The following is a 12,970-nucleotide window of genomic DNA, read 5'->3' as shown; positions in this document are numbered from 1 at the left end:
ACGCTATTTTGCACATCATCCATCTTTGCTCTTATTAGTATTGTGAGCTTACCCGGAAAGCTTGTTCACATTGTAACTCATGAATCATATATCTGTGTCATATACTGTTATCTGAATTTCTATTTTATCTGACAAATTATGAGTATCTTCCGCACTATATTTTTTTTTACTTTATTTGTGTGAATGTTAACTCACCGGCTAGTTCTTCACTCATCTTACGCACTACTTTAATCCGCAAAATTATTGAAGGCTCTCCGGACTGATTCGTTAAAAGTCAAGTCAAGTTAAAAGTCCTTTACATAATTAAGGATTACTTTTGACCAGATCCAGTAAGTGTTGTGGAATAATAATCGATGATGAGCTCGCATAAACTTCGTAGGCGTGGTGCTATGCATACTTGGTACGGAGATCCAATATAGTAAAAAGCGCATAGAGCGAACAGAAACCTTCTCATTAATTTGATCATTCTAGTCAACACAATCGCTATCATTTTGCTGTATGGTCACTGCCCAGCCCAGATATTGTTTTTCTCAAATGGCCACTCAGTTCATGGTTATGCAAAATGCCTTGTAAAAGGCTGTCCTCTCGTGATCATACGGGAACGATTCGTAGATAATAACGTCTCTATTGAGTAACGTCGTAGGTATTTCTAACTTTCTAGACCAGTATTCCCAAACGAACATCAAACACGTTGAATAAGGTAACCCGGGGCAAGTGAGAATCCGGGGTAAGTGGGGCGTTTCGTCATAGCTCAACTAGGAAAAGTTTTTCATGAGGGTTTTCTTCTAGAAAGTTGAAGATACAATGACAAGGAATGTATTTAGTACAAAACATATTGTTATTTTTATTACCATGTGGTTCATGTAACAGTTGTCAGTTCAGCGCCATTTTCAACTTGCATGACAAATTGTAACACGTTTCACGTCTTACATTGACTCGCAAAAAATAATTGTATTTTAAATCGAATTTCCATCAGTAAGCTATAATTTTTAGTATTATTACAAGCTGCTAACGATAAAACAGTATTTTGTTTTCATTTTATATGAAATATATTTGTACCTGGGGTAAGTGGGACCTATCAAAACAAAAACCAGAATCAAAACTTATCGTACACGTTTCATACATTTTGCTAGAGAGTAGCACTAAAACATGCAAACAAATGATTTTTATCAAAAAAGATCAACCTCAAATTACGTAATTGCATAAGGGGGAGAAGAAAAGTGTTATTATTCTTTATTTTTTAATTATTTTTTTATTTTTGAAATACGACTGCAAAATTGAACAAACACACAGCTGAAATTTGAAATGCATCATGAGAACGATTACTTTTCTATGTTATTTGAACTTTATTTGTTATTTCTACCAAATTAAGTAGTGATGGAAAACAATTTCATCCCATAAAATGGTTATCTGCCATGCATATAAATAATAACAAAACATATTTATAATTTCGTCAATTATTGATTGTTTATGCGCTACATTTTAATTAACAACTTATAAATGATATATTTTGAACATGTTTAATTCCTCTTTACGCTTTTATTGAGGAATTTTCAGTTAATATTGAATGTTAGGTGACATACTATTAAATAAAGGGTTTCTTCCTAAAACGTAACGTATTTCATGGTTGATCCCTTATGTACATCAAATATGTACTTAAAATTAAAAATCTATGACTTATCAATCCTATTATTGTAATGGTTAACTTACTGATGTGGATTGACGCATGAAACTGGATGTGTCCCACTTGCCCCGCTTAGCGAGCTAACTGCGTCCATTGGTTCATTCTAAAACTTTCTTCCAAGGTTTTCACAATTTCGAAATTGTTCGATTAGTTTCATGCACACACCAGCAAATATGTTGCCAAAACGTGATTGTATTGTTGGATTTGAAAAATATTGACATTTGAAAATTTTATTGAACAATTTGTTTGAACTATCGTTTTTTTTCGTTCCCACTTGCCCCGCGGTACCTTATTAGTGTTTTCGTACTCGCTTCAAACCCTGTCCTCGTGTTCAAACCGAAACCACGAAACAGTTCACTAACCAGTACCTAAACCCGAACTTAAGATTGGAGTACCAAAGTTCAAACCGATGTTTAGAAACCGGTATAGCCGCACAGTACACCATCACAGTACACGCGGCAGCATCAGTGTGTTTTGTTTTGTATTTTTTTCTGCTGTAGCAACGCGTTTTTTGCTCAGTTTGCTAGTGCTATTTGAGTGTAGTAAGCCTTGCATTCGGCTTTAGTCAGTTCGTACGCACGCCTATATTTTTCTACCTAAAGCTATAATCTGTGATCTGTGACGAGATTCTCATAAAGTTCAAGTTAAATTTTATCAGCGTGCATTTGAACTGCTTTCTTTCGGTTTGTTTTCTACCATGGTTTGAACCTGGGAGGGAGAAACCAATACGAAATTTCTGTACGTCATAGTGAGCCGAGATTCAGCTGTCACGAACTGTCACTGTGAGCCCGGATCTCAAACAATGGACAAACTTGGAAAAAGTGCGTAATTGATCAAAACATTTTTTGGCATTTCATCAAATGTGACAAAAAATCGATTGATAAGCTATTCATGTCTATTCAAAAGTAATGTCACGATAGCACCTTTTATTCTGATTGAATATAAAGTACTTAAATACGCATCATTTTACTTTTTCTAATAAAAACGAAAATGAAATGCATAGAAAACTTTGGCCATTTTTCAATGTTTGTCCGAAAAGGTGGAAGGTACACAACAAAAGAAAACTAGCGATTTTCATCAGGTCTGCCTTGATTGTCGTTGGCAAGCTGGAGTTTTCTTGCAGTTTGAAAAAAAAATCATGTCATATTTCGTGTGTAGTATCGGTGCCTCCCTCCCAGGTTTGAACCGATGTTTCTAACCTCGGCTCAACCGAAGTTCAAGAGTCCCGGATTCAATGTGCAACGCGAGTTTTTTGCCGTCGTGCGTTTGCTGTTAAACACGAGTAGAAAGTTTCGAACCCAAGTTGAACATCAATAATGTTCATGTGAAGACTGCTCTAGACTTTAAGTCTTATCACCTTGGAAATTGGATGTAATGGAAGGCCTGAATATATAAACAACTGTGGAATGGTTCGTAACAGGCTATCCTAGTTGAGGCATAACGTCAGAAAGAAAAGGAAGATGAGGAGTTATTTTTTGAAACCAGTACTAGCCGAGACAGACAGAAAGAACGTGAGTCTACTGAAAGCTGAAAGACAACATGTATACAACAATCTGAATGTCGCATAATGATATTCTTATAGAATTGTCTACATTGTATGAATAATTGAAGGTTCATTTTAATAAGGCGCTACCAAAGGGTAATTGAAATTGGAGTATAATATCGTATAGATAACTTATCTGTTTGACAAGTTGATAATATCATTCTAATCTTAAGTACACTTTTTTCATTTCAATGTACGATTCCATCATGTTTTCAAACTAATTTAATTTTCCTCGTTTTCTTGCAGATTTTCTACGACTTAGTCCAACAAATTAACAAGAAATCCCCCGAGAGAAAGCCCAACAAAAAGAAAAAATCGCTGTGCGTGCTGCTCTAAGTAAACTAAAACTACTATTACTACTAATTAACAAAAAAAAAGAAAAGGTAATAATAATAATAATAATAAAGAATGCAGTTGGGAGGGAAAAGACGAAGAAGGAAAACGCAGTTCGTTTACAGATGTAAGGAATAAAAAAAATGGGAAAAGTTATAAACATTTATTATTAGTAATGGATAAATGAAGAATAAGAGGAAGACGTGAAGTAAAAACGTAAAGTGAGAAACAAACAATCGGGACAAAAAAAATCAAAGGAATTAATAAAAAAAAGTTGAGGTTCACGTGCTTTCCGTGTGGACACGGGCGCGATGTACGATAATGGTAGATTGTGGGAACGACGGAAGAACGGATGAAGTATCACTTCGTAAGAACTTACTACTTACTTGGGAGTAATTTTTAAAACAAGAAATATTTTTCTTTCTCGTTAGAAGCACAGTCAAACGGACGGACGGAGGCATATACACGCAGTTGCACTTGTATGGAAATGAAAATTAAGAAATTGGGCAGGAATTTGCGGTACAACAGTGGAATTAGTTTGGATGGGGAACATAAATGGAGGGAAAGTGTATAGTGTTTGTCGTTTTGTTCACGGACAGTTCTCTCGCAGTCAGACGCGTGCGCCATCATTGTTAGTTGTGATTCATTCATTGGATTCTGATTTCTGGGAAAAATCAGCACCACCGATGTGTGCATAATATGTTGTGGTGATTATTTAAGGTGTTACTCTCTTTCTATGAACCGTGATTATTTGGCTTCCATTTTGTATACACAGGAAACACTCACACACAAAGTACATACACTTACCGACACATTCACACTCACATTTTTAAACAAGTTGTCACACTCTATCTAACTACATAGGAACGCATATATCAATAGCCGGAGGAACCCGATAAAACACGAACAAAAATGAACTAGCAAATGCTAAATGCCGCAGCATGATGATTTGTGTCAGTGTTTGAAAGAAAAATGGCCGCCGGTTGAACGGCATGGACAAAACACCATTCACGCTAAAAAATATCCACACAAATGTAAGTCGAATCGATTTATCAAAGGCAAACAACGTTTGAATGGATATTCAACAGCAAACTGTCACATAATTCTTTACCATGTGGTCAGTGATTTGAAAATCTATTCGAGAAAACAATACAGTACTTGTTCAACACTTACACATAGAAAAGAAGTGAAAAATGTCGTTCATTCAAATAGAAGAAACAATATACAACTGTACAAGCGAAGAAAAGTATTATAAAAAAACATTCAACTGATATCAGTAGTAGATCAAACAGAAAATAACATTATAGACAAGCCGAGTAAAAATCGTATGATGTAAATTGAACAAGTTAGATTTTGTACTATTTTTAACGCAGTTGTATTGAATTTTTCTACTGTCATATTCGGAATCCTTGTGGCACATTTGTGGACAAATGGTTGTAGCTCTAGCATCATCTTGTTCTCATCATGTGGAACTACAGTCTGAATCATCCGAAAGCCCTTCTGCCGGGCTTTTCGGAGTGCCAAACACATACACACAATCATCAGCATTCTCCTCTAAACTAACACTTTGAAACACACTTTCACACCTATCTCGCGTTTTGAACTTGCCTAGTGTTGTTTAATAAAGAAAACGATTTTTACTCCTTTAAATCGCTCCTCTCGCGCTTGCAAAACTCAAGTTTCGTTTGCATTGTTCGAAGCATTATTTCTCTTAGTATTTCTACCCATTCCAAAGTTGTTCACTTTTACACTAAACTCTTTACAAATTGAAAAAAGAAGATAATTAACAGTCGTTTTAGATGAAAAAAGAAAACGAAACAAAAATCAATAAACATACAAATTCAAAAGAGAAAATAGCATAATCAAACTGAACAAAAGAGAAAAAAAAAACATCCCAAGCGAGTTCGCCTTTGTTCGAGTTTTAATAAGATTAAATAGAAGAAAAAAAACTGCAGCATAAATTTAAGCCAAATCGTAATCAATCAAGCAAAAGCTCGTCATCGTGTCGTTGTCGTCGTCATGGAAACAAGAAAAAGAAGTAAAACCACAACAACCACTTACCCGCACTTGCCCTTCGCTCCCCCGTCATCAGTTTTTAATGTGTGCGTGTGGGTATCAAGTAGATAGTACTCTTCCAATTCACATTCGTTGTGTAAAACTAATGATAGTCGGAGAAACAAAGCCTCTATTGTGTTGGTGTTTAAAATAGAAATCAAAAGCAGCAAACAGTTTAAAACAAATTGTTGTACAATTTTAACCTTTACCTCCATCTGATCTCCATTTTTCTGTTTCCGCGCACAATCAAGTAGGCCGAACCGGGCATCCCATAAAATGACAGTGACTGTCAACTGAGACACACACATACAGAAACCACTAGCACTCACTCACACAATCGCACACCGCACCGCAGATGGAATAGAAAAGTGTTGTTACATTATCGTAATTTTCATTCGAGTCGAATGTAGAGTAACTAATTTTCACCCGTTAGTCCACGTGGTGATGATGAGAGAAAGACTTTCCAATCCTAGCTTTTGGTAAACATCGCTATCCTCCCCTAAAAACCATTAACCAATGCCAACCAACACCATTAAGCGATCGTCATAGCCAGGAGAGAATCCTTTGAGTAGAAAATGAATATACACCCTCACATCAACACACCCCCACAAAACAGACGCTCTCAATCCTTTAGAAAACAAACATAAATGAACGTTCAAGATGAAAACAAATTCAAACCTACATGCAACATCTTCGCAAACGGACCGTTGAAAAAAAAAACAAGAAAAATATTACTGTGTAACCATGCAAAACAATCTATTTTCTAATGAATAAAAAGTATATATATACAACACGCCTTTGTTTGGTGTAGATTTTTTTAATGCCGAAATTTGTCCAAGTGTGCTAAGTTTGGTAAGGGAGGGTTCAACTAACGGACCATAGACGAATTATGAATGAGTCCAGAATGAGTCGAAAAAATAAATGAAAATCGTGCTTGATAGTCTTCGATTTGAATTGAATTTTGCACATGTCTTTGGTATGGTAGAATAGATCGCAGCAAGCCGTGCGCGCGGGCGGCTGTGTTTAGAAACTTGTGTCACGTTTATCGCGTGTCGCGTTTTTTTCTCGTTTCGGCTGGTGAAAATAAAATTTAGCAGCTGGTGCTATGCTCCGTGCAAAGGGATCGTGCAAATATTACGCAACGCAACAGGGGGGAGGGAGGGGGTCTTACATAGTGTTACGGTCCACACAAAAAATAATAAATTTCCATACAATAGCTATTACGTGGGGGAGGGAGGGAGTCTAAAATTGGTAAATTTTGAACTCAAATGGTCTGCAGAAATATGTTTTTCAAAGTGAACAAAGTGTTTTTTCTTATTTTAGATTATATTTGAACACGATTTGTGGAGTTTGTGTTTTTTTTTTATTTTTTTCGATTTGCGCGCGTTTAGTTCGAGCCGATCGTTTCACGCGACTCGTTTTTTATCTCCGGTATGTGTTAAGTGTATTGATTTGAAAATTGAACGGTTTGTGGATGGTCAATTAGAGATCGAAGTTTTTTATCGATTTTTCACGCGGTGCGTGCATTTTAATGGGCAGTGCTAAGTTACGGATAATCGAGCGTGTCCGTTTATGTTATTCTTCTTCTGTCGGGTGTGGGATCACTGCGTCCATTTGTTAGGACTATTGTGATATACCCTATTACTCTATGTACACAATGTTTTCCAGTAGCAAATGTGCCTCCGGAATACTTTGCGCATTTGACTGAACTTTGAACTATCTGCCATTGATGGGCAGAAGTCCTAGGTTGCAGTGTTGTAGTTCCCCCAATCTGGCGTGATCAGCCTAATAGAGCTTACCACCTCCCTGGGGGATGCGTTCCAAATATCAGCTGGCTGTAAGTAGTGCTTGCCAAATATTTTGAACCTACGATGGATGTGTGCACTGCAAGAGCAGAGAAGGTGTTGTGAGGTTTCGTCCGTCTCGTCACAGGAACGGCATTTTGTGGTTTGGACGACACCGATCTTGTATAAGTGGTATCTGCTTGGGCAGTGACCAGTTATTAGACCGATGTATGTGCTGAGATCCCTTTTGTTGAGACCTATAAGTTTTTGTGTTTGTGTCGTGTTTATTGTTACGAACCTTTTGGACTGATTCGCATTGGAAACTGTATTCCAATTTGATTGAATTTGATCGAACAACCAGTTGTTCAATTCCGTGTTTAGTGCAGAGTTTGGAATGCCAAGGAATGCTCTTGACCAATGAACATATTGGTTGATCCATTCCTTGCTAGCTGATCGGCAATTTCGTTACCCTCTAGACCCGTATGTCCTGGGATCCAATATAGTTTAACTCGATTGCGTTCAGCTAATGATTTCAGTGCAAGAATGCATTCCCACACAAGTTTTGAGTTGCAAGTGAAAGCCTTCAAAGATTGAAGCGCTGCTTGACTATCAGAGAAAATACAGATGGTGGCATGTCTGTAATTTCTTTTCAGACACAGCTGCGCACATTCCTTGATTGCATAGACTTCTGCTTGAAAAACTGTAGGCCACTGTCCAAGAGAGACAGAGATTTTGGTTTTGGGTCCGTATACTCCAGACCCTGTCAAATTATTCATTTTTGAACCATCTGTGTAGAATTCAATAGATCCCGGTGAAATAGTGGGTCCACCTCCTTCCCATTCCTCACGAGAAGGAAAGAGCACCGTGAATGGCGAGTCATAGTTTACCACTTTTTCCATCCAGTCACTACATTTCTCAACAATAGGATTTATCGAAAATTCGTTTAATATACTGAGGTGACCTGTTAAGTCCCCTGACAGTAGGACTGTTGATCGTTTTAGCCGAAGAGCACTTTTCTCAGCATCCAGCTTTATGAATTGATCCAGCCGGGGCAGATTGAGTATAGCATCTAGGGCAAACGAGGGGGTACTACGAACTGCACCGGTTATGGCAATGCAGGCAGTACGTTGAATTTTGTTCAGCCTAGCTCTAGCCGTAGCTTCCTTTGTCTTAGGCCACCAAACAAGGGACGCATAGGTTATTCTAGGCCGAACGATTGTTTTATAGATCCACATGATCATACTGGGTTTTAGACCCCATGTTTTACCACAGGTCTTTGAGCAAACCCAGAGTGAATTGAGACCTTTATTTAGGATTGTTTGAAGATGGGTGTTCCAATTTAGTTTTGCGTCAAGTGTGATGCCAAGATACTTGACCTCATTTGAGTAAACTAATTGTATTTGGTTCAAGAAAAGAGGGTGGAGTTGAACCTTTCGTCTTTTTGTGAACGGTACAATTGTTGTTTTTGAAGGGTTTATTCCTAGTTTCTCTTTTTGACACCAGGAGAGTGTGTGATTGAGAGCAATTTGCATCCTTGATGAAATAACGCTGTCAAATTTGCCTCGTACAATAATGACAACGTCATCTGCGTATCCAACAACTTCAAAACCACTTCTTTCTAAGCTATCTAGCAGTTGGTCCACCACTAATGACCACAATAAGGGAGAGAGTACTCCCCATTGAGGGCATCCCCTTGTAGCCATTACAGTAATGCGCGAATCACTCAGCTCTGATGAGATCTGTCGATTTGCTAGCATAGCATGTACCCAGGTTGCAATGCATGGGTCGAAGTTTCTCCTCAACATTGCCGAACCTATAGACGAATAAGAAGCGTTATCGAACGCGCCCTCAATATCAAGAAATGCTATAAAAGCGATTTCTTTTGCATTAAAGGTTTTCTCGATCTTGTTCACTAGCGTGTGCAGTGCTGAGACCGTTGATTTTCCTCTTTGATAAGCAAATTGGGATTTAGAAAGAGGCATAGTTTTCATAAATTTAGAATCTATATACTCGCATAATACCTTCTCCATGATTTTAAGCATTACCGAGGATAGGCTTATCGGTCGGAATGCTTTAGGGCTGGTTTTGTCCTTTTTTCCTGATTTTGGAATAAATACAACTCGAACTTGACGCCAATCGTTTGGAATGTGTCCCAGAACTAAACTTGCCTTAAAAATCTCTACCATGTGTGGAATCAGTGTCTCTTCCTTTTTTTGGATAAGCGCTGGGAAGATTCCATCCATGCCAGCAGAATGGCTCGAAAGATCTCACTGCCCTAACAACCCTATCGCGAGTAAAAGCTTCTTTGGCAACCTTTATTGCGTCCCTTTTTGTTCCTGAGTCCCCTGATAGGAACCCGTGTGGAACTGAGACGTCAAGTATGGCACCTTCAGCATTTAGACTCGTTTGTGGGATTGAATCAGGAAAGTGAACTCTTAGTTTCCCGAGGTTCCACAGTGAGTGAACCGTCAGTCCTTTGAAGACTTCCCAAACCATTGGAGTGATCCTTCGAAAGAGTTTTATGAAGTCAAGCAGCTACGGGAGTTTTCTCAATGCTTCCACACATGAGAACCCATGATTTCCGTTTTGCTCCTCATTTCTTTGTTATACTCTGTCAGAGCCTTTCGGTATAGACTCCAATCAGAAGTGCGTTTGGCTTGGTTGAATTCCTTCCGAGCAGTTTTTCTGAGTTTATCAAGGTTGAAGTTCCACCATGGAACATCTCTGTTCGTACTAACTGTTTTGATCGGACAGCTCTCTTGATAAGCATTTAGAATTTTGTTTTTAATAGAATCCGAAGCTGCTTCTAACTGTATAATAGTCTGAATATTCGGCTCTATTATATAGTCTTCAGAACGGAGAATAGCTGAGTAGGTTTCCCAATCAGTTTTCTTGGGATCTTTAAACGACTTTTGAGTCATTAGACCTCCTTCCCACTCGAAGACTATATGTTTATGGTCTGACATAGATATTTCATTAGAAACATGCCAGTTTTTTATTTTATCCGAGATGGATTGACTGCATAAAGTCAGATCAAGGACTTCTTGTCGTAAGATGTTTTCAAATGTAGGCTTATCACCGACATTGCATATGTCAATATTTTTGGAGGAAAGAAACTGCAAAAGATGCTCACCTCTGATATTTGTGTTTGTACTTCCCCATACAAGGTGATGAGCATTGGCGTCACAACCGATGACGAAGGGGATGTTGTGTTTTTGACTGTAAGAGACAAGAGCAGCCATCTCTGGAGGAGGAATGTCTTCTGCGTCGCCAGGAAAATACGCCGAAACCATAATGATCTCAGTACTGCCCCTAGCAGTAGAAACCTCCATCCTGACCGCCACGATGTCCCTTTTGATGAATTCTGTAATTGGAAAACATGATTCTACCCCATTACCCCGAATCCCACTAACCCGAATGCCATTACCCCGAATTCCAAATCCCCGAACGACCCATAACCCCGAATGACATGACCCCGAATCCCAAAATCATGGGGAAATGTCATCAACGTCATAATACAAGATAATTGTAAATTCGGAGAAATAGCATTCGGGGTGATGGAATTCAGGGAAATTGTACATTCGGGGTAATGGCAATCAGGGTGATGGCATTCGGGGAAATGGGATTCGGGGTAATGGGGTAGAATCGGAAAACATTTAGTATCATTGCGTATTAGAATAGCTGCTGGGAGCTGGGAGAGAGCTGGCTGTCATCATATACCAACCTACACGAGTTTAGTTGAATACCTTTTATTCGAGTTTTGTTGACCCATGGCTCTTGAATCAGTGCCATGGAAAGGTGTTCTTTTGTGAACCTCCTGCAAAGCACATCTGTTGCGCACTGAGCATGATGGAGATTCACTTGGAGGATTTTAATCATTGCTGAGTCGTTCCGCATTTCCCGGACGTTTGCCGTCCTTCCTTGGATGTTGCGGATCATCAACTTTTGATTTTGGGGGATGTCTTAGATTTTGGTTTTTGTCCTTTCCCTTACCTAGGCCTGCTGGTTTATCCCCTGTGGTCAATTTTACACTATTGACATTTCCACTGCCCTTATTGGGTGACACCGCTTGGGCCAGGAAGTGAGGTCAAACATGCATCTTTTCCATCAGAGGAAGACAAGCTAGCCTGTATGGTGGGTGTTGGTTGTGGGATGCTACTAGAGGCCTCCTTAGATTTCTCTTGGGTCGGCTGTCCAGTTGAATTGTCATTGGAGTTTGGGGTTGTGCTCTTTACTTTCCTCAACTGTATTTCTCCAAAGCGGTAGTTGAGAATGAACTTGGATTGAAGGAGTTTTTCCATGGACGGTCCATCTACATTAAAGACCAACACCACATGCTTGTTGTTAGGAGTGAGCCGTTGCATGACACGCCAATTGTTGGTTATCAGATTGTTCTGACTCTCGATGAGAGCTTTGATACGATCATCGGTGTATTGTGCGCTTTGAGGGAAGAAGGCTCGAATCAGTTCTGGACGTTGAATCTTATCCTCATCCATTGCAACCAACTCAACGCCTTCCAGGGGTTTTAATGCAGGTGTTATCTCCTTTACCCATTCCGCAGTCTCCTGATCCTTACAAATAAGAACCATATGGCCAGACTTGTAGATAAGATTAGAGAACTTGGGCTTCATTGTCGAGTTCCGTTGTTGTTCTACCCGAAGCAGCAGTGCCTCCTGGAGAACGTCCAGCTGAGTCGTTGAAAGTTGGGTCGTGGGGAAGTCTTTTGGGATTATTCCGACTCTCCTCCGTTTATGTTATATAGTGATCATTGCTAGAGGAGTGACGGATTACAGAAGAGTTTCGAAAAAGGAATTTGGTGAGTTTGTTCTGATCAGCAGCGCATGATCACAATGCGTAAGTATTAAATATTAGTCGGCCCGAACGTCTACCATACGTACCCTACTGCGCTACCCTTTCCATCAACATTCCTTAACATCTATGAGAGGTCGTAGAATTTTTTGCATCTTTCTTAAGTAGGCGTTCAATCAATCACCCTTTCCCATTCCCCAGCTTTCGCAAGGACGTGGCTAGGACAGCTCTCGACTGTTGGAGGATGCGTCAATCTTGTCTAAGAATTAGATGTTAGTCCCAAATTTCTGACTTTGGTAACGGCCGGGAAGGAGGCAACCCTCATACAATGGTCTAGGACTGTACCACCTACGAATTTGTGTGAAATGCTTAATGCTTATGTCTTTGGTATGGCCTATAATTTTTTGCATGCACCTTTTTTGAAAAATTCTAACTCCGAAACTGTTGACTTTAGAGAAAAATGTTCTATGAAGAAGTTGTAGTGAACCGTTTGGCCTCCAAAAAATAAATATACACCGATAAAATATTTTATGTTTTTACATGAAAAATTCAAAAATAAAATTAAATTTTAAATTACACAAAAACCCAATTTTTAATATTTTTTTTAAATTTTCACCGTAGAATCTTGATAGTAAACAGATGTTTGGGACAAAGTTTCATGACGGAGAAATTTTTAATAAAAAAGTTTTTCTAAGAACAACTTTTGGCTGATTTTCAAAATTTTTATATTTTATGTCAAAATAAATACGTTTTGATGATACA

The 12,970-nt window shown here is 38.8% G+C and overlaps 1 protein-coding gene across 2 annotated transcripts in view; it reads left to right on the top strand.

The window, feature by feature from the left end:
• LOC5571900 (ras-like protein 3) overlaps nucleotides 1–6,406 on the top strand; it is a 116,905-nt gene extending 110,499 nt beyond the window's left edge. The window contains exons 6-7 of one of the 2 annotated variants that reach the window (XR_002502058.1): nucleotides 3,474–3,927; nucleotides 3,992–6,406. Coding sequence is in view for 1 of the 2 variants with exons in the window: in XM_021852588.1 (XP_021708280.1) it covers nucleotides 3,474–3,563 (90 nt within the window). In the remaining variant the exon portion in view is untranslated. Of the gene's footprint in view, nucleotides 1–3,473 lie in introns of both variants that reach the window. The other variant, XM_021852588.1, reaches the window with a different exon arrangement.
• Nucleotides 6,407–12,970: the final 6,564 nt, after the last annotated feature.

The sequence above is a fragment of the Aedes aegypti genome, chromosome 3 (assembly GCF_002204515.2).
Source record: "Aedes aegypti strain LVP_AGWG chromosome 3, AaegL5.0 Primary Assembly, whole genome shotgun sequence".
In the NCBI taxonomy this organism is placed as follows: Eukaryota; Metazoa; Arthropoda; class Insecta; order Diptera; family Culicidae; genus Aedes; species Aedes aegypti.
The sequence above is the reverse complement of the archived record's forward strand: the minus strand, read 5'-3'. Positions and strand labels throughout refer to the sequence as shown.